The sequence below is a fragment of the Nothobranchius furzeri genome, chromosome 15, assembly GCF_043380555.1.
Source record: "Nothobranchius furzeri strain GRZ-AD chromosome 15, NfurGRZ-RIMD1, whole genome shotgun sequence".
Taxonomy (NCBI): domain Eukaryota; kingdom Metazoa; phylum Chordata; class Actinopteri; order Cyprinodontiformes; family Nothobranchiidae; genus Nothobranchius; species Nothobranchius furzeri.
In genome coordinates, this window is record NC_091755.1 from 31,197,917 (window position 1) to 31,222,510 (window position 24,594).

Consider the following 24,594-nt stretch of genomic DNA (forward strand, 5'->3'; position numbering starts at 1 on the left):
AATCACTTAAATACGAGCTGCCTGACACAGAGAAGTAGACCAAAAGCACCTCAAAAGCTAGACTTCGTGCCAAGATCCAAGATGGTACGGCTCCCATCTACCTGAATCCTCTTGCAAAGGCTTACGTCTCAGCCCGGCCGCTCCAGTCACCACGGGATCGTCGGCTAGCAGTGCCTACACCACGCTCAGGACAATCCAGACTCTTCTCAGGCATTGTTCCACAAATGTGGAATGACCTACCAAGCACTACCAGAACAGGGGCTTCCTTTTCAATTTTCAAGAAACTCCTGAAGACCCTGCTCTTCAGAGAGCATCTTCTAAACTAGCACCCTCCCTGCACCCGTCCCCCCCTCTCAACTGTCCACTCCTTGTTCCCTACTCTCCATGATTGATGTCAAGTTGTTGTTGTTATTGTTGCTGTTAGCCTCAAGGGCAACATGCTGATTATCACTTGTAAGCCGCTTTGGACAAAAGTGTCTGCTAAATACATTAACATGAACATAAGATCCAAAGAAATTCAAGAACAAATGAGAACAAAAGTAATTGAGATCTATCAGTCTGGTAAAGGTTATGAAGCCATTTCTAAAGCTTTGGGACTCCAGCGAACCACAGTGAGAGCCATTATCCACAAACGGCAACAACATGGAACAGTGGTGAACCTTCCCAGGAGTGGGCAGCCGACCAAAATTACCCCAAGAGTGCAGACACAACTCATCCGAGAGGTCACAAAAGACCCCAGGACAACTTCTAAAGACCTGCAGGCCTCACTTGTCTCAGTTAAGGTCAGTGTTCACGACTCCACCATAAGAAAGAGACTGGGCAAAAATGGCCTGCATGGCAGATTTTCAAGGCGCAAACCACTGTTAAGCAAAAAGAACTTTAGGGCTCGTCTCAATTTTGCTAAAAGACATCTCAATGATTGCCAAGACTTTTGGGGAAATACCTTGTGGACTGATGAGACAAAAGTTGAACTTTTTGGAAGGCAAATGTCCCGTTACATCTGGCGTAGAAGTAACACAGCATTTCAGACAAAATCATACCAATAGTAAAATATGGTGGTGGTAGTGTGATGGTCTGGGGTTGTTCTGCTGCTTCAGGAACTGGAAGGCTTGCTGTGATAAATGGAACCATGAATTCTACTGTCTACCAAAACATCCTGAAGGAGAATGTCCGGCCATCTGTTCGTCAACTAAAGCTGGAGCGATCTTGGGTGCTGCAGCAGAACAATGACCCAAAACACAGCAGCAATTCCTCCTCTGCATTGCTGAAGAACAACAAAATGAAGACTTTGGAGTGGCCTAGTCAAAGTCCTGACCTGAATCCTATTGAGATGCTATGGCATGACCTTGAAAAGGCGGTTCGTGCTAGAAAACCCTCAAATAAAGCTGAATTACAACAATTTCTTCAAAGATGAGTGGGCCAAAATTCCTCCAGAGCGCTGTGAAAGACTCGTAGCAAGTTATCGCAAACTCTTGACTGCAGTTATTGCTGCTAAGGGAGGCCCAACCAGTTATTAGGTTCAGGGGGCAATTACTTTTTCACACAGGGCGATGTAGGTTTAGATTTTGTTCTCTCTAAATAATAAAAACCATCATTTCAAAACTGCATTTTGTGTTTACTTGTGTTATCTCTGACTAATGGTTAAATGTGTTTGATGATCAGAAACATTTTGTGTGACAAACATGCAAAAGAATAAGAAATCAGGAAGGGGGCAAATAGTTTTTCACACCACTGTTTTGCGTGTAAAGTAAATGTCTGGCAAACAGTGGAGCAAGAAACACAGCTGAGGAGAGAAAATTAGCACTTATCTAAATAACCGCTGTGGACTGTATTCTTTATCGTGATGTGTGGGTGCCGAGCCAGAGGATTACAGGCAGCGTGTGGCAGGAAGATAGATGAAAAGCGAGTTTCTGCTTCTTAAGAAATGAGACACAAGGAAGACTGACAGACGGGTTCATGTGTGAATCATCTCCTTATCAGCATGCAGCCAAGCAATGTTAGACCAGCAACAGCAGGTGTAGTTAATGTTTTGACTCAAACGTTTCATAGTTGATGGCCATTAATACACTTGCTGTTTTGCAGAAGGAAATACGTTTTTTGTACAGTGTATGATGCAAACTAATGTCAAGGTATCTGCACATTTTTAATAAAACATGACTTTGTTGGGTAAAAATGGACTACCAAGAAAAATGGTTTCCCTTTTGTTTTGTTGAGTTCAATTTATTTCCTCATTAGTTGGATTTGGAGATCCTGCAAACATTGTTGTCTGTATTCTTTTATAATTTAAAAATCTCATGTTAGTGGACATCAGAACATGCAGCTGAACCATGAAAATTATTAATGCATTTAGATCAATTATGTCATGATTTCAACATTATTATATTTTTAAGTGAATGAGAAACCATGCTGTCCTGCAATGGAGGACATTTAATAAAGGATCCTTTGTATTTTAATTTTTTTTTTGCAAAAATCGCCTTTTACATCCTTTTGTACTGCCATGTGGGTCTTTACTGCCTCTGTAAACACTTCATTCATTTCCTGCCAGTGCTTGGTTTTAGGAATTATGTGTCTAAAAGAGGGTAAGCGGAGGGCTGGGGTTGGCTTTTTGTTAGCCCCGAGACTCTCTGCCTGTGTGTTGGGGTTTACCCCGGGGGACAAGAGGGTAGCTTCCTTGCGCCTTCGGGTCGGGGAACGGGTCCTGACTGTTGTTTGTGCTTATGGGCCAAATACCAGTTCAGAGTACCCACCCTTTTTGGAGTCCCTGGGACGAGTGCTAGATAGTGCTCCATCAGGGGACTCCATTGTCCTGCTGGGGGACTTCAATGCTCACGTGGGCAATGACAGCTTGACCTGGAGGGGTGTGATTGGGAGGAACGGCCCACCTAATCTGAACTCGAGCGGTGTTTTGTTATTGGACTTCTGTGCAAGCCGCAGTTTGGCCATAACGAACACCTTGTTCGAACATAAGGATGCCCACCGGTACACTTGGTACCAGGGCAGCCTAGGTCACAGGTCGATGATAGATTTTGTAGTCGTATCATCTGACCTGCGGCCGTATGTTTTGGACACCCAAGTGAAGAGAGGGGCGGAGCTGTCAACTGATCACCACCTGGTGGTGAGTTGGATCAGATGGCAAGGGAACATGCAGCATAGACCTGGCAGACCCAAACGCATAGTGAGGGTCTGCTGGGAACGTCTGGCAGAAGAACCTGTCAAGACGGTCTTCAACTCCCACCTCCGGCAGAGCTTTGACCACGTCCCGAGAGCAGTGGGGGACATTGAGTCCGAGTGGGCCTTGTTCCACTCTGCGATTGTCGAGGCGGCTGTTGCTAGCTGTGGTCGTAAGGTGGCCGGTGCCAGTCGTGGTGGCAACCCCCGTACCCGCTGGTGGACACCAGAGGTTCGGGGAGCCGTCAGGCTGAAGAAGGAGGCCTACAGGGCGTGGCTGGTCTGTGGGTCTCCGGAGGCAGCAGACAGGTACCGGATAGCCAAGCGGGGTGCAGCAGTGGCAGTTGCCGAGGCAAAATCTCGGGCGTGGGAGGAGTTTGGTGAGGCCATGGAGAAAGACTATCGATCGGCTCCAAAGAGGTTCTGGCAAACTGTCCGGCGCCTCAGGAGAGGAAGGCAGCAACTCGCTCACACTGTTTACAGTGGGGATGGGGAGCTGCTGACGTCAACTGAGGCTATAGTCGGACGGTGGAAGGAATACTTTGAGGAGCTCCTCAATCCCACCAATGCGCATTCCGAGGAGGAACCAGAGCTGGGAGGCCTGGGGATGGACTGTCCGATCTCGGGGGCAGAAGTTGCTGAGGTAGTCAAACAACTACACAGCGGCGGAGCCCCGGGGGCGGATGAGGTTCGTCCTGGGTATCTCAAGGCTATGGATGTTGTAGGGCTGTCATGGTTGACACGTCTCTACAACATTGCGTGGTCATCGGGGGCAGTTCCTAGGGAGTGGCAGACCGGGGTGGTGGTCCCCATCTTTAAGAAGGGTGACCTGAGGGTGTGTTCCAACTATAGGGGGATCACACTCCTCAGCCTCCCTGGAAAGGTCTACGCCAAGGTACTGGAGAGGAGGGTCCGATCGATAGTTGAATCTCAGATAGAGGAGGAGCAATGTGGTTTTCGTCCTGGCCGTGGAACTGTGGACCAGCTCTGTACCCTTGCAAGGGTGATGGAGGGGGCATGGGAGTTTGCCCAACCAATCCACATGTGCTTTGTGGATTTGGAGAAGGCTTATGACCGTGTCCCCAGGGGCACCCTGTGGGGGACGCTCCAGGAGTATGGGGTGGGTGGCTTTCTGTTAAGGGCCATTCAGTCCCTTTACCAGAGGAGCGTGAGTTTGGTCCGCATAGCCGGTAGTAAGTCGGACCTGTTCCCAGTGAGGGTTGGACTCCGCCAGGGCTGCCCTTTGTCACCGGTTCTGTTCATCACTTTTATGGACAGAATTTCTAGACGCAGCCGTGGTGTGGAGTGTGTCGAGTTTGGTGGCAGGAGAATCTCGTCTCTGCTTTTTGCGGATGATGTGGTCCTCCAAGCTTCATCCAGCTCTGACCTTCAGCTCTTGCTGGGTAGGTTCGCGGCCGAATGTGAAGCGGCTGGGATGAGGATCAGCACCTCCAAATCTGAGACCATGGTTCTCGACCGGAAAAGGGTGGCTTGCCACCTCCGGGTCGGGGGAGAGGTCCTACCTCAAGTGGAGGAGTTTAAGTATCTCGGGGTCTTGTTCACGAGTGAGGGTAGAAGGGATCGGGAGATCGACAGGCGGATTGGTTCGGCGTCTGCAGTGATGCGGACGCTGAGCCGATCTGTCGTGGGGAAGAGGGAGCTGAGCCAGAAAGCCAGGCTCTCGATTTACCGGTCGATCTACGTCCCAATCCTCATCTATGGTCATGAGCTTTGGGTAATGACCGAAAGAACGATATCGCGGATACAAGCGGCCGAAATGAGTTTCACCCGTAGGGTGGCCGGGCTCAGCCTTAGAGATAGGGTGAGGAGCTTGGACATTCGGGAGGGACTCGGAGTAGAACCGATGCTCCTCCGGATCGAAAGGAGCCAGTTGAGGTGGTTTGGGCATCTGGTCAGGATGCCTCCTGGACGCCTCCCTGGGGAGGTGTTTCGGGCATGTCCTGCCGGCAGAAGGCCCCCGGGTCGACCCAGGACACGTTGGAGAGGTTACATCTCCAATCTGGTCCGGGAACGCCTTGGGGTCCTGCCAGAGGAGCTGGTGGACAAGGCCGGGGAGAGGACGGCCTGGAGCTCCCTAATTGGGATGCTGCCCCCGCGACCCGGACCCGGACCCGGATAAGCGGAGGAAGACGAAGACGAAGACGAAGTGTCTAAAAGAAGACGTTTAAAAAAGTCCTCATTTGTGATGTCACAAAAGGAAACCACCTCTGATGTTTAAGAGAGAACTGCTGCTGGAGGAGCAGCGACTCTACTGCTAGCCTCTCGTGGATATCAGAGCCTGTCTGCCTTTAGCGGTTCAAGCAGGAGATGAGTGGGCGTGGCCAATTCCAGCCCCCCGCCAGCCCGAGCGTCCCACCCCTCCCTCGCTGTCACGGACAATGCATAGCGAAGCAATCCGTGTTCACCCTCCTGCTCTCACGGTCAGCCGGGCTTAGCGAGTTTTCTGGAGGAAACCCAGCATCTTGTTTTCTTAAAGTGACAGAGCCCTGAAATGGCTCATTCTGTAAGGTACTGAAAAAGCTTAGACAGAAACTGCAGTAATTGCTTCATGTGCGAGGGATTTAGTTCAATAAACTTCATAATACGTTTGGCATTGAGCATAGAACCATAACTTAAGAAGTCATCATTTGACCGCTTCAAACACTGAAACAGACAGTTTTACATAAGAGAAGTAGAGGTTCAGTAACTTTAACTTCTGTAGATGCTCTTTCAGACGAGTATTTTTTTTATGACCTAACCCGCTAAAACTTGACTCCTCTCCACTTTGTCCCCACCTCTCTTGCAGCCATGAAGTCAGATCGTAAGCGTCTCAAGGCGGAGAAAGCTGACCTGGTGAATCAGATGCAGCAACTTTACGCCACACTGGAAAGCCGAGAAGAGCAGCTTCGTGACTTCATACGCAACTACGAGCAGCACAGAAAAGTATGGCGGCCCTCGTTCACACAGACAGGAGTAGACACGTACAGAAAACGTGCACGACCTCTGCTTCTCTTACTGCAGTCTTTGGATGCAAGAAGATTAGATGTTTAGTTGTGTGTAACTCTGTTCTGTTATAGCTTAAGGATTTTGAAAAGCACGTTTCATCATCTGTGACATTACCTTTGAAGCAGGTTATAAGAGGTTGCTGGACCTGACAAATGGAGGCATTGTTTCATCTCAAATGTAGCCGTGGGGGAAGCAACTAATTTAAACAGAACTAGTGTTCCTGTTCACCACACTGCAGCTTTTTAGGTCCCACTTGTGAACAAATTCATCAGGATGTGTGTGTCTGCTAGGAGAGCGAGGATGCAGTAAAGGCTCTGGCTAAGGAGAAAGACCTGCTGGAAAGAGAAAAGTGGGACCTGCGACGGCAGACCAAGGAAGCCACCGAGCACACGGGGATGCTGCGTTCACAGCTCGAACTCAAAGAGAACCGCATCAAGGAGCTGGAGGCAGAACTCGCAATGGTGAGACTGAAAGGCACATGGGAGGTGGCAGAGTCAGGCAGGTCAAAACGCAACACGCTTTCAAGCTGAGTTGTAGGATGCATAGAAAAGTTTGGGGTTTTATACTTTAAAGGGGAAATATTCTGCAAAATTCACCGTGTTCATCCTTTTCTGTGGTCAATCGGGCCTCTACTGCCTCCATAAACACTCCAAACATGAAAAAAAATGTTTATTTGTCTTCTATGGATGTTTGATTTTAGGAAATATGTGCCTAAAACAAGCCATTTCAAAAACTCCCCATTTGTGATGTCATAAATGGAAAAACAGCATAGAACCACCTCCTAAGTGCACAGGAAACCTGCTGCTGGCGGGTTAAGGTTAGTTCCTTCCGGATATCGGAGCTTTTCAGCTTATAGCAGCCTGGGCCGGGGATGGATGGGCCTGCCCAGCTCTAACCTGTTATCTTAGAGTGACAGAGCCCTGAAGCGTCTCAATCAGACAGGGACTGAAACTATAAAGAATAGAAATTTTGGGATTTGGTGGAAATAATGAACAATCATGAACATGTTCTGTATTGACAATAGAAAATAAGTCATACTATGTCCCCTTTAAACACTTAAGAGAGTCTAGGATGTGAAGCAAAAATCACAAACAAAAATATGACGAATTCTTGCAAGAATACTTTACTTTTGATTCAATCAAACACTGAAAAAGTTGGTCTGAAGTAAAAGGAATTTTTAGCATGGTTTTTACATTTTAATGTTCATTTTTTAAAGTTTTACCATACTTTTCTTTTCTGGGTAACTGCTAAAGAAACCAATAGCTGTTTTTGTTAGAGCAAGAAGGGACAAATCTGAGTATAATCAATCTTGCTTTTAAAAGAGATTTAGATCTGAACTCTGGGACGAAAAGTCTGACAGCTCATATTTTACACACACTTCTGTTTTTTTTTTTATAATTAAACTTTATTTAAAACAAGTTTTTTACTCCAACCTAAGTAACTTTTACTTTTTTCTTCCATTATCAGATTTTTTATTCATTAAAGCAGAAGTGCCATTAGTACGGTGCCGGTCTGGTGACATTGAGGGAAGATCAGTATCTCGTTTGAACGCATTAATATCTCGTGGCCATGCGTTACTTATTTTTTCCTCAGTGTCACCAGATGGCCACCGTACATTGGTCATCACACACTGGTGAAACTCTTCTCCGTATTTGATCCATCCCCATGGGAAGGGGTAAGCTGCAGCTGTGGCCGCGCTCAGGAACTATCTGGTGGTTTAACCCCCCAATCCAACCCCTTAAAGCCGAGTGTAAGGGAGGCATTGGTTCCCATTGAAAGTCTTTGGTATGACCCGACCAGGATTTCTACCCCGATCTCCTAGTCTCAAGGCAGACACTCTACCACCAGACCACTTAGATGGTTGAAAGCCATTAGTTAATTTTTGTGCACTTTGATCATCGGTGGCTCTAATATGAATGAATGAAAAAGTACCTCTCACTCTAAGATGAACTCAGAGATATTATTTTTATTATTTTAGGATTTCTACTATGTGATTGCCTATTTATGTGTGCATACGACATGTAATTCAAACATATAAGCTTTTAAATGCCCAGCCGTTCCTCCTGTCTTCAACCCCCCCCAGATGAGTAACTGTGTCAATCAGAGATTGGAGTTCCGAGTGTTTGAACGGCTTGAGGACAGGGACCCCTCTCCTAGGGTCATGGCGGTAAGACAGGCCCCCAGTTTGAAAATCTGACCTTTCTTGACCCTGAAACTCCTTCAGAATTGTCTCTTACCTGTGGCCTAATTGTGTGTGTGTGTGTGTGTGTGTGTGTGTCTGTGTGTGTGTGTGTGTGTGTGTGTCTGTGTGTGTGTGTGTGTGTGTGTGTGTGTGTGTGTGTGTGTGTGTGTGTGTGTGTGTGTGTGTGTGTGTGTGTGTGTGTGTGTGTGTGTGTGTGTTTTGGGAAGTCTCCCCCTCCTCAAATTGCACGTTTTTTCCTTTTCACTAATCCCAAACCACTCCTCACTGATCCCGGTAATCCTTACATCAGCAATCCCAAAGCGATTCCCGCCGTGATTGGTCTGAATGTGTTTTTTGATCTAATTAGAACCGTTTTGGGGTAAAAATTTCAACATCAACACTGCAACACCTAATTACCTCGAAGATTTGTGACTGTGTTGTGTTTTGCATGTCAAAGACTGTGGCTGGTAATGGTTTGGCTGCCGGTAAGTAGACGTGATTGTGGCAAAGCTGATTGTGCAGGTGAATTGCAGCCCGTCTGTCTGCGCTTAGCATGATAATAAGATTTGTACAATAGCAATGTTTCTAGCAATTTAAAACAGCAACATGTCAGAGCTAATCAGAAAACACAGAACCATGAAGAGCAAAACAAGGAACATTTTAAACACAGAATAAGCACACCTCCCAAGGCTCCAGCAGCTTATTGTTGCTGCTGAAAGGCACCTCGGAGTAAATGTATTCATTCAAGTTATAGAATGGCTTAATTATTTTCAGATTCTCTGTTTTTACACATCACCAACTTCACCCCCATGGCAATAGACGCCTCCTCCAGACATGCTACCACTTCTTATTTTTTTATATATACCTAATTATTTGTTTTGTCAGCTCCAGAGTGAGAGAGAGAGAGAGGGATTTTAAACAAAAAGCTGAACAAGAAATAAGACAGAGGATGCAGGAGTTCTAGACGATAGTGTGCAACATAAAATAAAAATTGATTTTCCTTGAAACTGTTTAGGAAGGACGATCCAAATCACAGGAATCTAGCTGAGTGCATGTTTCTGTTTTTCGTCTTAAGGCCAAGCAGTCATTAGCCACCCTGACAAAGGGCGTGCCCAAGCGTCACTCCTTGGCCATGCCGACGGAGGCGGTCGTCAACGGCAACAACCAGGAATGGGTGATGCAGGCTGATCTTCCTCTGACTGCTGCCATCCGACAGAGTCAGCAGACCCTCTATGTCCACTCAGTGCATCCTATTGACCGACAAGGTACCCGAGTCCCACCCCCGTCCTGTACACAGACTGATGGCTTACCCTGCATGCTCACACACAGCTGCTTTACACACATCCAGTCGTCCCATCAGCTCAGTATGATGATGCCATGCGCTCTGTTTTTCCTCCTTTGGTGAACGTTGCATGTGAAGCTGTGATTGTGAGTTAGTCTAAGGGGAAAAGAAAACCCTGCAACATTTACTTTAGATACTTTTTTGGGGGGTTGTGACTCAACATTTTCAGTCCCGCTCCTCGTTTCCACTCCTGAACCGAAGCTGCTACCTTCTGACTGACGTTCATCGCAGGAGTCGAAGGAGGAAGCGGCACCTCCTGTCGCAACGCTCATCTGACATGCAGACGTTTGTCTAAAAATACAAAATAAAACCACATTTCACATACAGCTGGCACTTTCTTTTTGTTGCTCAGTCGGTTTGAATCGTGTCGTCACACAGATAGAAAATAGACCTGCATTATGCAGCCAAGCAGCCCTTCAACGAAATGGGGCGACATTTCTGACATTCAGCACCTGCTGTGTGACCGGTGTTGTTTCAGATGCACAGTACAAAAACAAGAATCCCTCACACACAAAAGCTTCTTTTCCTTTTCCTGTACACATTCAGAAATTAGACTAAATTTTGTGTAATTTTGATGCAATCTAGCATCTTCAAAGGGAAATGCTCTCACAGCGTTCAGAATACAAATCCGTCCAGTCCTGGAGAATTTTCTTAAGGGCAGCTTCAGGCTCTCGCATCGTTTGCTAACTAATTAGAAACATCTGGAGAAAGTCACAGAATGAAAGAAAAACGTGTGAACAGTCACAAACTCCAAATTGCAAAGCTTTCTGAGTCAGTCCCGTCAGTATGAGCACACACTCCCTCAACCTCTGTGAAGCTGTTTTCACTGTTGCTTAGCAACTGCAGCTGCTTGCAACGACATTTACATCTTTGTTAGTTTGATTTTTTTACTCGTTTTTTTATGTTAGGGTGTCATGCCAATACTGAGGCAGATCAGGTTTCGTCCAAATCTCTGAAGACAGAAACGAGCCATGACCTCTCTCCCTTCTCATCCTATCTAGTGGCAGCTGTGCGGGTGAGCCCGTGCCACTCGCGCCAGCCCTCCATCATCTCTGATGCCTCGGCGATGGAGGGGGATCGCTCATCCACGCCCAGCGACATCAACTCGCCTCGGCACCGGACTCATTCCCTCTGCAACGTAAGAGCTGCCCACCTCCTTTGTAGCTACTGCTGCCCGCCCTGCTGTGGTTTCCTGTCACCATCCTTCCAGCTGAGTTCACATTTGACCCCTCGCTGTCTTCCATGTTCTCACTCCAAACTCACGATTTGAAACTCTGAGAAATCCTGCGGTGGTTGTTGGCTAAGTGCGTGCCTGGCAGCATGAGACGCATCACTTCCCCTTTGTGTTGTGACGTCCTCTGATGCTTATGGCCCTCTACGCACCCCATCACTGACTTCTCCGCTCTTGCATCGCTCTGTTCTTTTTTGATCATCTATTCATCATTTATTTTCCTCTGCTGGCCCTCTCCCTCTTTTCTCCCACCAGTCCCTAGAAGATCTGGAGGAGGCAAAGCGTAAGAAGAAGAAAGAGAAGATGGGGCTGGGCTCGCTGTCGCGCGTCTTTGCCCGGGGAAAGCAGCGCAAGTCCATGGACCCGGGCCTGTTTGATGGTACTTCAACACCTGATTATTACATAGAGGAGGATGCAGACTGGTAAAGCACACCACCTGAAGAGCACTTATCAGAGGACGACATTGGGCTCATTCTTACGGGAGAATGAGTGTACAGATAAAACATTACGTGTGCCTGTGTAGTCTCACCTGCACGCATACTTGTAGGTGTGTGTGCGTGACAGTGTGCACGTGCGTGTGTTACCCGTGGTCAGCAGCCGTGTCAGGACTTGGTTTTGTTTTGCTGAGATGTAAACCTTAACAGGTAAATGCACTTGTGTATGTACAGTCCTGTAAATAGCATGGAGAGGGAAACACGGCAACAACACGGACTTGTTCCACCTGCTCTCCCAAACTGCTGTGTTATCTCATCTTCTGAATGTTCTCTTTTTTTTGTTGTTGTTTTCGTTCAGCTGGAAACTTGAAGGACTGCTGTACTTGTAAATAACAACACATGTTGTGCACTTTTGCGTGTAAATGTCTCCACGTCCCGAATGCCCCTTTTTTGTTATTTTTGACATGCACTCCCCTCACACCTCTAAAATCCCTCCCTGTTTATCGTCCTGCCTGGTGCACCTCCCTTCCCTCCCACACTACCACGACGAGAACAGTTTCCTGTAGGCGACATGCAGACTCCTCAATTCCACCATCAATTTGGTCTTCAAGTGAAGAGGCGCTCATTTACGTGTCCTCAAAGGCCTTAAAGAAGCAGCGCTGTATGCTTTGAACAATGAAGCCCAACAGGAAATGCAAGAACTGTGGTTTCTATCTGCTCAGATAGAAGATGCATACCTAACATGTGACATGCATGCACGTGGTTTCAGTTTGCAAATGCATGCTGAATTCTACCCTACCTAAAACAGAACGTATGTTAAGAATGTGGGTAAAAAAGAGAGGTCAGTTCATGATTCCTACAACTTTAAAGGATCCGATTTCCTCATGTCACCTTTTGTTTGTCTAAAAGAGTTATAAATAAAACCAACTGGACTTCTTTGGTTTCATGAAGATGTGTCGCTTCTCATCCAAGGAGCTTTGTCAATTCTGAATAGGAATATGGGAGAGTCAAGCTTTTAAGCTGTAGCTTTCTGTTGTTGCTTAACGAACTGAAACTACGTGTGAATACCCCTCCTCTCTACCTCCTGATATTCATAGGTAGTTTCAGCTCCTTAAGTAAAAACAGACTAGCCTGGCAAATATATTATTTAGCCCGGCAACACGCCATTGACGGCTCTCGGTCGTGGGTCGGGTTCTACCGTTGTCTTTCAAATTATCTCAACATGCTAGTGGACAATGAACGATCGCTGTGATTGGCTCACCACTGTGGACCAATCACAGCGCTCTATAGGATTGAAACCCCTTTAGAGAGATGCGATTGGCCAGCCAGAATGCTGCTAGGGGCTGCGGAGGTTCCAATGGAACGTTCCTAGACCAAAGTTTGCAAAGCAAGAATCTGGTCCAGTTCACGGCTAACACCAGGCTAACAGTTTAAAAGATCGGCCCTCCCATGTTCCAATCAGAATTGACAAAGCTCCTTAGATGAGAAGCAAAAAGTCTCCAAGAAACCAAGAGTCCAGTTGTCTTCATTTAAGACCCCTTTGGATCACCATGAGCTGGATGACTGAGAACCTTCACCAGCACCTTTAGTTTTTGTTGCTTTGATTAACTTGAGGAGAATTCCGTCCAGCACCAGCTGCAGATTAATTTTAATCTGCACCTGCGAGGCAAAATTGTCATGCAAAATTACATTTGAAATATTAAAGATCTGCAAAAGTCACTAAGGAGACCAAGCTTTGAATCTACGGATAATTATTCCACTTATTCATGAAGCTTTGTCCTCATTTCTTTCTGCACAATCTTATTGATGCTTGCAGCGATCATTATATTAATACTCCCCCCAAAAAGCTGCTGGAGGTAGAGTTAAATCCCCAGAAGTCTGTCTGAAATAAGAAAATAGATCTAAACCCCCCGGTCGTGACTTTTACACACCTTTGGAATTAGGGTCATTTTAAACGATGACCAGAAACATAATTAAGAGGTGAATATATGAAGCAATTTAACATTTTCACCTCTGAATGTTAAAAATCAGGGTCTGACCGCTCTAATCACGTAAGGGCAAAGCTTTTTCGGCTCACCAGAAATTCTCGTGCACTGTTTAAATCCACCTCGGGGACAAAAGAAAAAAAAAAGCAATTAACTTTGTGCCAAAGGTTAATAGCGTTCCTTTCTTTAAGCAAAAGAATGTCTGTACACACTGGATTGTTGTCATCCTGGATTGAGTTTGAGTCTGCACCGACCCCACTGGAAAGCTTTTCTCCTCCTGATGTTGAACTAACACGTTCATCATCGTCGCGAAAACCCAAAGAAGTGTCCAATTACGCCAACGATGTTCATCAAGAGAAGGCAGAAATGCAGCGAGGTGACTCTTTGAGCTTTTTGTTAAATCACAGGATTTTAATTCTTTAAAAAATCACCATGTATCCATCAGCTAGGTCATATATTTACCATTTATTGTCATTTATAAACGTTTTCATTTAACCAGCTTAATTCGGCTCATGGGGAAGCGACACATCAAAAGAACCACATCGTCTTATTTCTTATTTTTGAGCCACGCTCTTTTGTTTATTTGCCATGAATATTTCAATTTTTTTTGTAAATGAGATAATGTTGCAGAAAATAATGAATATTATAAATATTATTATTAAAGAGTTTTATTTAAAGTCGAAGATGTAGGCCTCAGTGGAGGACTTCTGCTCCGAAGCCCTGAGATGTTTAGAAGTAGAAACTTTTTAAGGCATGGCAACAAAGTTACGGTCAGAAGTTAAATGACAAAAGATTATTTTAAAATAAAATAAATATTGCTTTTCACGTGGCTGTCCTCTCTTTTCCTATAGTTATTTTTTGTGTGTTGCATCAGTGCTCATTGTGGTGTTTTGATTGTAAACATGATTTGTCCCTTTAACATACGTAGTTTTGTCCAGCCTCCTGTGAGAGGACTGTAGCCTCTGAATGGCCTCATCATCGCTCTTTCTCACCAAAAAGCTCCTTTAAATCCCATAAAATGTTAAGCTGAACTCAGAAATCTGTAAGAAAAACAAAAAGGGAAGGTGAGGCCACATCAGAGAGCTGAGACAGATCTATGTGTCAGCACTTGGTGTCAATAATAGTCTATACTGATGTGACCACTAACCCCTAACATGACCTCCTCCTGTCAAACCTCCGTCACACTCTCAACACAGCGGAGCGACCCAAAAAGATGAAGATCAGACTCAGAACAGGGCACACAAGTTCAAGCTGCTTTAAGATAAAACTGTGCTGGGTTGCAAACTGTGTTGGCAGGTGCCTTCTAACTCAAACATCACAAACTGATCTCACTTCTGGCACTTCTTCAAGTTGAGTTTCATTCTTGGGAAATACACAAAAAAAAGTGCTGGTTTGGAAAATTTTCCTTTATATCCTTTTTCTCATACAAAGAAGCAAAGACCTGAAAGTCCTGCATACTCACTTCCACACAATTATGGTATTTTACTAAAGCTGGGGTCTGTAGCATGACATCACCAAGGAAAGGAGCAGGAGATTTTGAATAGCTATAGCCCCCACCACTTTTGGAAGGAACTAAAAGCCACACATCGTACCGTGCATGCACACATATGGCTTTTTAGTGCTAACGGGCAAGTAATGTTTTTGACACATTCATGCTCAGACACATCCTCTAAGCCTTCAATTGGGCTCTGCAGTCACTGCTAATCACTTGTTTTAATCAAATCGGTATTGTTTAAACAGAGAAACATCTAAAACCTGCATGAATCTGGCATTTGTGAGTGTATCTTACCCCAGCTAATGCTACAACGGGCTAAAACGATTGTCTGACGTAGCGTAAAGTTGAACACTAGGCTAATCGCTTATTTCCAGTACAAAAAAGATGAATCCATTTTTGTTCCCCTCCCTTCTCTTTCACAGTTAGCTTGGAGTTTACAGACTGTTACTATTTCAACGCAAGTTGAGTTAGCATTAAAGCTAGGTTAGTGTGCTTAGCTGACAGAGGTGCGTCTGGGAACTGAGAGGTATTCTCTGAATATTCTCTATAGAAATGATATTTTCTTTCTTCTTTGATTGGCATCTCCTTCTTGTGGATGTGCAACTCTATCGGTCAGATGCGCCTGTTTCAGGAAGTACAAGTCAGCTAGTGGTACCTTCAGATGGCAGGTTTTGGAGCCTTATCCACTGATATTTGGACAGATCAAGACAGATTGGCTAACAACAGCATTCTTCCACTGACTCTATTTGCTTTGCAATGTTGATGTTTTATCTCCACAAATAAAACAAACCTGAAATACACTCACCTAAAGGATTATTAGGAACCTCACACTAATACAGTGTTTGACCCACTTTCACCTTCAGAACTGCCTTAATTCTATGTGGCATTGATTGAACAAGGTGCTGAAAGCATTCTTTAGAAATGTTGGCCCATATTGATAGGACAGCATCTTGCAGTTGATGGAGATTTGTGGGATGCACATCCAGGGCACGAAGCTCCCGTTCCACCACATCCCAAAGATGCTCTATCGGGTTGAGATCTGGTGACTGTGAGGGCCGTTGTAGTACAGTGAACTCATTGTCATGTTCAAGAAACCAGTTTGAAATGATTGGAGCATTATGACATGGTGCATTATCCTTATGGAAGTAGCCATCAGAGGATGGGTACATGGTGGTCATGAAAGGATGGACATGGTCAGAAACAATGCTCAGGATGCCCGTGGCATTTAAACCATGCCCAGTTGGCAATAAAGGGCATAAAGTGTGCCAAGAAAACATCCCCCACACCATTACACCACCATCACCAGCCTGCACAGTGGTAACAAGGCATGATGTGTCCATGTTCTCCTTCTGTTTACGCCAAATTCTGACTCTACCATTTGAATGTCTCAACAGAAGTCGAGACTCATCACACCAGACAACATTTTTCCAGTCTTCAAATGTCCAATTTTGGTGAGCTGGTGCAAATTGTAGCCTCTTTTTCCTATTTGTAGTGGAGATGAGTGGTACACGGTGGGGTCTTCTGCTGTTGTAGCCCATCCGCCTCAAGGTTGTGCGTGTTGTGGCTTCACAAACGCTTTGATGCATTCCTCGATTGTAATGAGTGGTTATTTCAGTCAAAGTTGCTCCTCCATTAGCTTGAATCAGTCGGCCCATTCTCCTCTGACCTCTAGCATCAACAAGGCATTTTTGCCCACAGGACTGCCGCATACGGGATGTTTTTCCCTTTTCACACCATTCTTTGTAAACCCTAGAAATGGTTGTGTGTGAAAATCCCAGTAACTGAGCAGATTGTGAAATACTCAGACTGGCCCGTCTGGCACCAGCAGCCATGCCACTCTCAAAATAGCTTAAATCACCTTTCTTCCACTTTCTGACATTCAGTTTGGAGTTCAGGAGATTGTCTTGACCAGGACCACACCCCTAAATACATTGAAGCAACTGTCATGTGATTGGTTGATTAGATAATTGCATTAAGGAGAAGTTGAACAGGTGTTCCTAATAATCCTTTAGGTGGGTGTACTTCTGTGTTGTGGAGTTGCGAATGCTAACATTTAGATTCTACTAGCCGAGATATCCTCTGCTGTTTCCTGGACGCTAAATCAACGACAGCCTTCCCTGTTGCAAACCAAAATGGGTGAGTCCATGAATGTTAAGTGACAGTGTGACGTAGATCTGTCAAGATTTTTAAATTCAAAAGTTGCAGATGCAAATGCAGGAGATAGAAAGGAGATTATTTTCATGTTCAGCCTGCATGGAAAACTCAGAGTGACAAATTATAATCAGAAATAATAATTAAAATAATTAATTTTCAGTGACACACACCTTTAATTTTGCGTTTTAGAAAATATTTCACTTTTTTACTAAAATTTTTACTGGAATTATCCCCTAGGGGGCATTCGATTTGTTTTGGGCTCAACTTCCACTTAACTTCCTGTGTCAAGTCAGGATTTGACACATTCTTTGGTCTTCTTAATAATTCTAGATTAGTAGTTCAGCAATGGCACCAACACAACATTACCATGTTTTATTCATATTTCTACATGATTAAATAACTGTTAGGAGGTACTGTAGGTACTGTTTTTCAGACCTCGTTTTGGTTAGCCTAGCTTAGCACAAACAGAGGGTGGACAACCTGTAGTGTTTAATTATCATTAGAAAATCTGCTAATTTTACTGTACTGCATTTTCTCAATATACAAACCATTTAAGGTGAATCAGCAAATTCTCTCTAGTATATTTACACTGAATGATGCAATTGGAGAATTTTTATTCATAAGTAACACCTTAACTGAAGCTATGAACACATAATCAACTTTTCTAGTTGTGTCAATGACACTATGCAGAAAAAACAAGTTATTTATTAATGAACATTTCAACAATTGGCAAAAGATGATCAACATAGGCAAATGAAACATGTTTTTAACTAATGCTGACAATAAAAGTAGTCAGAGTTGTTTTTATAATCTTTACCTACCAAACCAAAATTTCTTATTAAAAAATAAACCCTCTCCATTTCTGATCATGAAGACCATTGTGAGGCTTTATGATGGAACAGGCAAACAATTAAAAATATTTATTTGTTGATGGTTTGGATAATGAAAATGACATTTTTGCACTGTTTGCTCTTGCTCATGAATCTGAAAAAGGAAGAACAATGGTGTGAATGATGGGTCTGCAGGAAGAATGCTGTTTCCCTTAGAACACAACAAAACAAAAAAAAAGTGCCTTATTGAGAAAAATATACTTATTGGCTGAATTGAAAAGAAAGATGTATATATATATATTAGTCCTCCCATGACGCTCACCCTTCCAACCCACTCAGCTTTGAGTCAGTTTTCTTTGGTCAAGTTTATAACACAGCCTTTGTATTTGGAAAAGGGTAGTTCATTCCCAAGCTTGTTTGTGTAACCGAGCATAAATTACTCTGAGAGAGTACCTGGAAACTATTTTATGTTCTGCTCTTAGAAGGGCGCATAAAAGCATCTAGCCCAAGATAAAAAACCAAACGTAGATAAAGATTTTTTTTTATTAGGAACCAACTATTTGTGAATCCCATTTGGAATAAATTCACAGCAAAGTCTTCCAAACTACAAGCTGCACAGTCACCTCTTATCAGGAAGGAGCTGCAAAAGAACCCATCCATTTTTTATTTTTCAAAGCCTCATTTGAGGCTTTAAGTGAAATTTCAAAGTGAACGTGTCAGACAGAGAGCATTGCTCAGTGTGACATCTGTATGTTTTCACTAAAATAGCAAAATCACGCTGTTAGAGCTGAAGCTAGCAAGGACGAAGATTCAGCGTAGTCCATTATGACTGAGCTTTCAGATGGATGCTTTTATCTGAGACTCAATAGCTTCCCAGCATCCTCGGCATTGTAGCCTTGATGGCTGCGACTAATGCTCAGACATAAAACAACCTAAAGAAACAACACATTCTCACACCAGCTTTACTGTGAGGTTGGTGTTAAAGTGGAGTTTTCAAAAGGCTTTGGAGGAGTCTGGTAGCTGTGAGAGTGTGTAATTAGAATTTTAAAATAAAATAATGCATGGCAACAAACTGCTGATTCAAATATTGTACAGAGGTTGCCATCTGTTGGTAAAAAGGTGTGCGTTAACTGTGAGTTTAGTCTCCTGACATTATTCACAGCAAAAGTTGGAATTATCATAATGTTGTAACAGGTAAGATTATCTTGGGGGCTCGTCCGGGATTTTAAACCCTTAAAACAAAGTTTGGACGTGTAACCTAGATTTTTGTGGGTGCTTTATTAGTTGTGGCGTCCTTTGAGTTAAAACAGTTTGTGGAGGCTCCATCCCATAATCTATTGATGCCTGTTGCATGTGCGATGCCTAAATTTGATAAGGTGAGGTAAATAAAAATAAAAATAAGTAACAAACATATGAATAAATTTAGCATTTTCTAACAGCAGCGCTGCTCTAATGGACTTCTAATAGCTGCATCTTTGTCTATGTCACAAGTCATAACCACAAACTTGTGATCAAACTGTAGAAACAAGCTTACCACTAAATTCACTTCCACATCTACCTTCACTCACAACCTCACCCACGTCACCCGTATCTGCCTCATCCCCTCACCCACCCAGACTCAGACAACCTTTCCAGCCCCACGCGCCGCAGCCTCAGCCTGTCAGACGGGTCGGAGGACCAGCTGGATCGCCTCCAGCAGGTGGAGCTGGCCAGGACGACTCACATGTCTCAGTGGAGAGCGGGTACAGTGCAGGCCTGGCTGGAGGTTGTCATGGCGATGCCCATGTACATCCGGACCTGCTCAGAAAATGTTAAAAGTGGAAGGGTACGGCCAAGCTGCTTCTCTAATGCAATAAAAACCAATATCCTTCATTATATATTTTTGATTGAATTTAAAAACTATGATTCTCAACCTTTTTCTATTCTTAAGGTTTTACTTGGACTAACGGATGAAGACCTGGAGCTGGGTTTGGGCGTCAGCAGTGTGATGCACCGCCGAAAGCTCCGCCTGGCTATTGAAGACTACAGAGATGCTGAAAATGGGAAAGAGTGAGAAAGACATAAAATAAATTATTTTGTAGAAACTGTAGTGATGTGTTAGTGGTGTAAGACAGCCATCTGCTGGTGAATTAATGTAAAAGCTTAAATTTGTCAAAGGTTAAGTCTCAAAAACACAGTGGTATGGCCAATAAGAAAAAATAAAAACTTAGGTAACACTTTCTTTTACAGTCCCCTAATTGCTAAGTACTTACATGGTAATTACATAATAAGATAAAGTGTATTATTGTGTAATTAAAGTGTATAATTATAAAACAGTATAATTATTGTGAAAAGCAGTATTTACTGGGAATGATTGATAAAATAAAAACTAGAATTGAACCTGTGTTACATGGTAATAACTGTTTGAGAACTCTGAAACATTAATAAACTTTTACTTCCTATGTAATTAACATGTAAGTACTTTGTAATTAGGGGACTGTAAAAGGAAACATTACCAAAACTTCCTCTAAAATTATCTACAAGTGAGAAACTGCATGTCAAGTAAAGCAGTTGTCCATTATTTAAGGCAAGATGTAGCAACGTTAATTAGATTCAGGCAACCCAATATATATATATATATATATGTATATATATATATATATATATATATATATATATATATATATATATATATATATATATAGTGAAGGACCCATTTGTCTGCAGGCTGTCGAAGGCTGGAGATCTGGACCACCACTGGGTAGCCAAAGCCTGGTTGAGTGATGTTGGATTGCCTCAGTACTCTCAGGCTTTTCACACTCATCTTGTGGATGGACGCATGCTGAACTCCCTAACACGCCATGACTTAGAACGTTACCTCAACATCACCAAGAAGTTCCACCAGGTCAGCCTTCTGCTGGGCATTGAACTGCTGCAACTTCTCAGCTTTGACAAAGAGGTGAGTTAATAAAATAAAAGTGGCTTTTGCTGTGAATTCATCTGAGTGTGTGGATGTTGACTGTAAACGTGCCGAAGAAGTTGAGAGAGAGATGTTGTTTTGGAATATTTCAGGTGTTGCAGACTCGCCGGATTCAGTGTGAGCATCAGAATGAGGATCCGTTGGTGTGGACATCCCATCGGGTCATAAAATGGATCCGAGATGTTGACCTCAAGGTAGGACAGGAAGACGGAGCACATCGAAGCAGTAGCTCAGACACACTAAACAACATCTTGAGGTTGAGTTAAAACATTGTTAAGGATTAACCTTTGATGAACCATCAGACTGTTGACTCCTAGATTGACAACATCGAAAGTGGAACTGATTAGGAGAACATAGCAGTAATTTCATATGTGGCAAGGTGGAGAAACAGAACCCTCACACTGTCACGCATAGAAACCCAGGAATGAAGGCAGACGGGAGAGAGTCGATCTTCATTATTCAACTTGCGTAAAAGTCTCTTTATCACGTAGGTCAATGGTGGTGTTTGTTTTGACTTGTGGCTTTGTGTGTCAACCGTGTCAACATAATTAGATAAAGAGCAGAGTGAAAAATCGGCCTTTGTTACTTTTCATCAAACAGGCACTAGCTGGTTATAACCTCCTTGTTCAGGTCGCACATTTAATTTTCCCTGTTTCACTGACCATAAAGATAGATGGCACTGATATGAATGCTTGAAACAATATATGTGTGTGTGTGTGTGTGTGTGTGTGTGTGTGTGTGTGTGTGTGTGTGTGTGTGTGTGTGTGTGTGTGTGTGTGTGTGATTCAAATTGAAGTGATTTCCTTTTCAGAGCATACAGGCCAAAGAAAACTAATTAGAGGAGATAGTAGACAGCTCATTTTTCAATTCGTGTGTCCAGGAATTTGCCGACAATCTCCTACACAGTGGGATTCATGGAGCCGTCATTGTGCTTGATCCCACGTTTAACACTGACGCCATGGCAACAGCGCTGGGGATTCCTGGCAGCAAACACATGGTCCGGAGGCACCTTGATGAGGAGATGAAGACGCTACTTGACTCAGTTAGGTGAGAGGAAAAGTCCACTTACAAACCAGAGTAAAATAAAAAACACGGAGGTGTTTGACAGGTCATGAGAGTAGATAACCTACTGCCCCTGCTACCGATCCGTTGTTTCATTGTAGTTTATTAACTAGCACTTGTGCTTAACATCTCTTGTCTGGAAATCAGCAAACAGTTACATAAATAATTGGATTTCCTGTCAGGAAGATGACAGACTATGATGGTTAAAATCACATTTTATCTTATTGGGAAGTCCCCCAGGGATGTGTGCTCGGTCCTTTGTTCTTTTTGTTAGCACTACAAAATACACAATCAGAATGTGCAACAGCTTGGTTCTCCAGGCTACAAGGTTGCTGAGTCTCTATATAGAAATATATGTGAAATAGAGACTTCCATCATACAAATGCCCAACACAGCCGTGGTCCTCAAAATGCTAACTTTCCTGTTCTTCCTTATAGAACGGATGCCAAAATGGACTATGAGCGTTTAGGTTTAGGAACTCCGCCAGCCCTGCTTCGCCAGAATTCCCTGAGTAGGCCGCCCAGCTCAAACAGCCGACTCACCGATGACGAGGGTTCACTGAGGAGGAGAGCTGTCAAGGTACGAAATGACCGCGTTGACATGATCTTAGCCTGCGTTTAGATTTGATTTATGTTTTTCCTGTAACAGCACGTAAACCAAATAAAATTGCCTGGTTTGAGTGTTTTTGCAATAAGTAGGTTTTTGTTACAGCCTCCATCAGGGTTCAGCCCCAAAAATCGTAATGGGCGGGACCTGAGTTGCCACAGCAACTATGGCTCCCTACCTCGGGAAGTTCGAGACCACACTCCAACCAGAGCTGAGAGAAGTCCGATCCATGGTTACTCCAGCATCGAGGTCACCAACGTGTGAAGCTGAATTATCTGAAGCAACAAAAATGTTTGCATTACTCGTGAAATCTGAACATAGACTGTATTTTCTGAGCCTTTAAAGGTCAGACTGCACTTTGTACAACAATTTTGGTTTTTATAAGCTTCCAGAATGAACAGGGCACATGTGATATTTTGCTGTTTAGAATTGTCCTCCCCTAAAGTGTCAAACCCAAAAGAGGACAGATTTAATCTAAATTATTTTTAAATCGAAATGATGTGTTTGAACTTGTTTTTGTAGACTAGTCACTGTGACCAGTAAAACCTGAAAAAGACTCTTTAAATTACAAGGTTCATGTGATTTAGTGCTTTTGTGCCATTCAGTTTTTGTCTTTGCTAAATCTCGTCTCCTGTCTCCAGTGTTTCAAAGAAAAAACGGGGAAGAAAAAAGAAAAGAGAACCAATCAGATTTGAAATGTTCATGTTTATATTTGATGTCCTTTTTTCATCTTACTGTCGTGTGCGGAATAACAATGTAGCTCATCTGGAGTTTCATACTGTGGAGCAAAAAAAAAAAAGCATTAGGCGCTGACAGAGGATCACCACTGAAAAGAAATTGGATGGACGTTTGTGGAAATGAAAGAATGTGATTTTGATACAATAAAGATATTTCAAATATAATTGCAGAAATCATATATTTTTCTCCCAAAAATAATATGTCAACAAGAAATAAACACCTGAAAGAACCACATCTGGATTTAGACAAAAGCTTTTAGTGGTTGCAGCTGTATGCTTCTGTAGGAAGTTATGCAAGAGGAACTGTTACACAGAAACACATTTAAACAAACTCTAAATTCATCAGCTAGTCAGGTGGTGAGGAAAAACCAGAAGAAAAAATAAAGCTGTGTCACTTCAAATAAAATAATTAATTAAAAAAAAAGTTTATTTGCCCTTTGCGAGACAGATAATGACTTAACACTCTCAGGCTCAAAATAAGTTCTGATAAAAAGACGAACAACTACGTCCTTCAGGGGTACTTCTGAGTTAAAAAAATGCTCATGAAATACGTATGTGGAGTAACCAGGTGGGTAGGTTTTAACTGTTGCAATCTGCAACGCCTGCCTCCAGAGGGATAAATGTCCAAATTTAGCATTGTGAAAGCACTTCCTCTCAGAGGTGGAAAGTAACGAATTACATTTACTCACGTTACTGTAATTGAGTAGCTTTTTGTATATTTATACTTTTTAAGTTGTTTTAAAAATCTGTACTTTTACTTGAGTAAGTTTTTAAAAAAGAATTGTAATTCTCTACATTTTAAATCATATCAGTTACTGAGTAAAATAAATTGTAGGCTTAATAAATTAAAAATACAATCCTAGAAAAACCTCGTCCAATCAATGTGCATGTCCTGTTCTCACTGATTGGATAGAAATCCTTCCATCAAACTGTGTGTGTGTGTGTGTGTGTGTGTGTGTGTGTGTGTGTGTGTGTGTGTGTGTGTGTGTGTGTGTGTGTGTGTGTGTGTGTGTGTGTGTGTGTGTGTGTGTGTGTGTGTGTGTGTGCGTGCACACACGAGCGTATTGTGAACTGGTGTTGTGGTTTTGCACTGATGTAGCCATCTTTACGCTGACAAAAATGTAACTGAGTAACTTTTACTTTGAGTACATTTTATTTACGATACTTTTTACTTTTACTTGAGTAAAAATTTAGGCAAATACTTTTACTTGTACTTGAGTAAAAAATGATCAAAGTACTGGTACTCGTACTTAAGTAGGAAATTTTAGTACTCTTTCCACCGCTGCTTCCTCTTACTCACAGGGGTCTGAACTTTATGCAGCGAGGGTGACACAACAGTGATTATCACTGGTTAATTTCATAAACTGTCGGCTGAACCACTCATGGGTAGGGCCATGTTCTAA

General features: G+C 43.3%; 2 protein-coding genes across 4 annotated transcripts in view; both read left to right on the forward strand.

The window, feature by feature from the left end:
- Positions 1-14,173, forward strand: part of LOC107390709 (kazrin) — a 226,607-nt gene extending 212,434 nt beyond the window's left edge. Inside the window, exons 6-12 of one of the 3 annotated variants that reach the window (XM_054746359.2) lie at positions 5,975-6,111; positions 6,465-6,635; positions 8,258-8,341; positions 9,432-9,621; positions 10,700-10,836; positions 11,185-11,308; positions 11,722-14,173. In XM_054746359.2, coding sequence (XP_054602334.2) covers positions 5,975-6,111; positions 6,465-6,635; positions 8,258-8,341; positions 9,432-9,621; positions 10,700-10,836; positions 11,185-11,308; positions 11,722-11,756 — 878 coding nt within the window. In that variant the 3' untranslated portion in view covers positions 11,757-14,173. Of the gene's footprint in view, positions 1-5,974; positions 6,112-6,464; positions 6,636-8,257; positions 8,342-9,431; positions 9,622-10,699; positions 10,837-11,184 lie in introns of all 3 variants that reach the window. The other 2 variants (XM_015967571.3, XM_015967572.3) reach the window with 2 other exon arrangements.
- Positions 14,174-15,665: 1,492 nt separating this feature from the next.
- On the forward strand, positions 15,666-23,356 carry LOC139061545 (kazrin-A-like). Its single transcript, XM_070544674.1, has 8 exons — positions 15,666-16,979; positions 19,444-19,652; positions 19,758-19,876; positions 20,534-20,765; positions 20,879-20,980; positions 21,667-21,833; positions 22,286-22,427; positions 22,560-23,356. Exons 1-8 carry the CDS (start codon positions 16,976-16,978, stop codon positions 22,716-22,718), a joined length of 1,134 nt encoding a protein of 377 aa, XP_070400775.1. The 5' UTR covers positions 15,666-16,975; the 3' UTR covers positions 22,719-23,356.
- The last annotated feature ends 1,238 nt before the right edge of the window (positions 23,357-24,594 follow it).

Excerpts from the sequence above, each read along its gene's own strand:
- LOC139061545 (XM_070544674.1), top strand. Across the intron at positions 20,981-21,666 it reads TCCGAGATGTTGACCTCAAG|GAATTTGCCGACAATCTCCT; the intron begins GTAGGACAGGAA and ends TCGTGTGTCCAG. Across the intron at positions 22,428-22,559 it reads TGAGGAGGAGAGCTGTCAAG|CCTCCATCAGGGTTCAGCCC; the intron begins GTACGAAATGAC and ends TTTTTGTTACAG.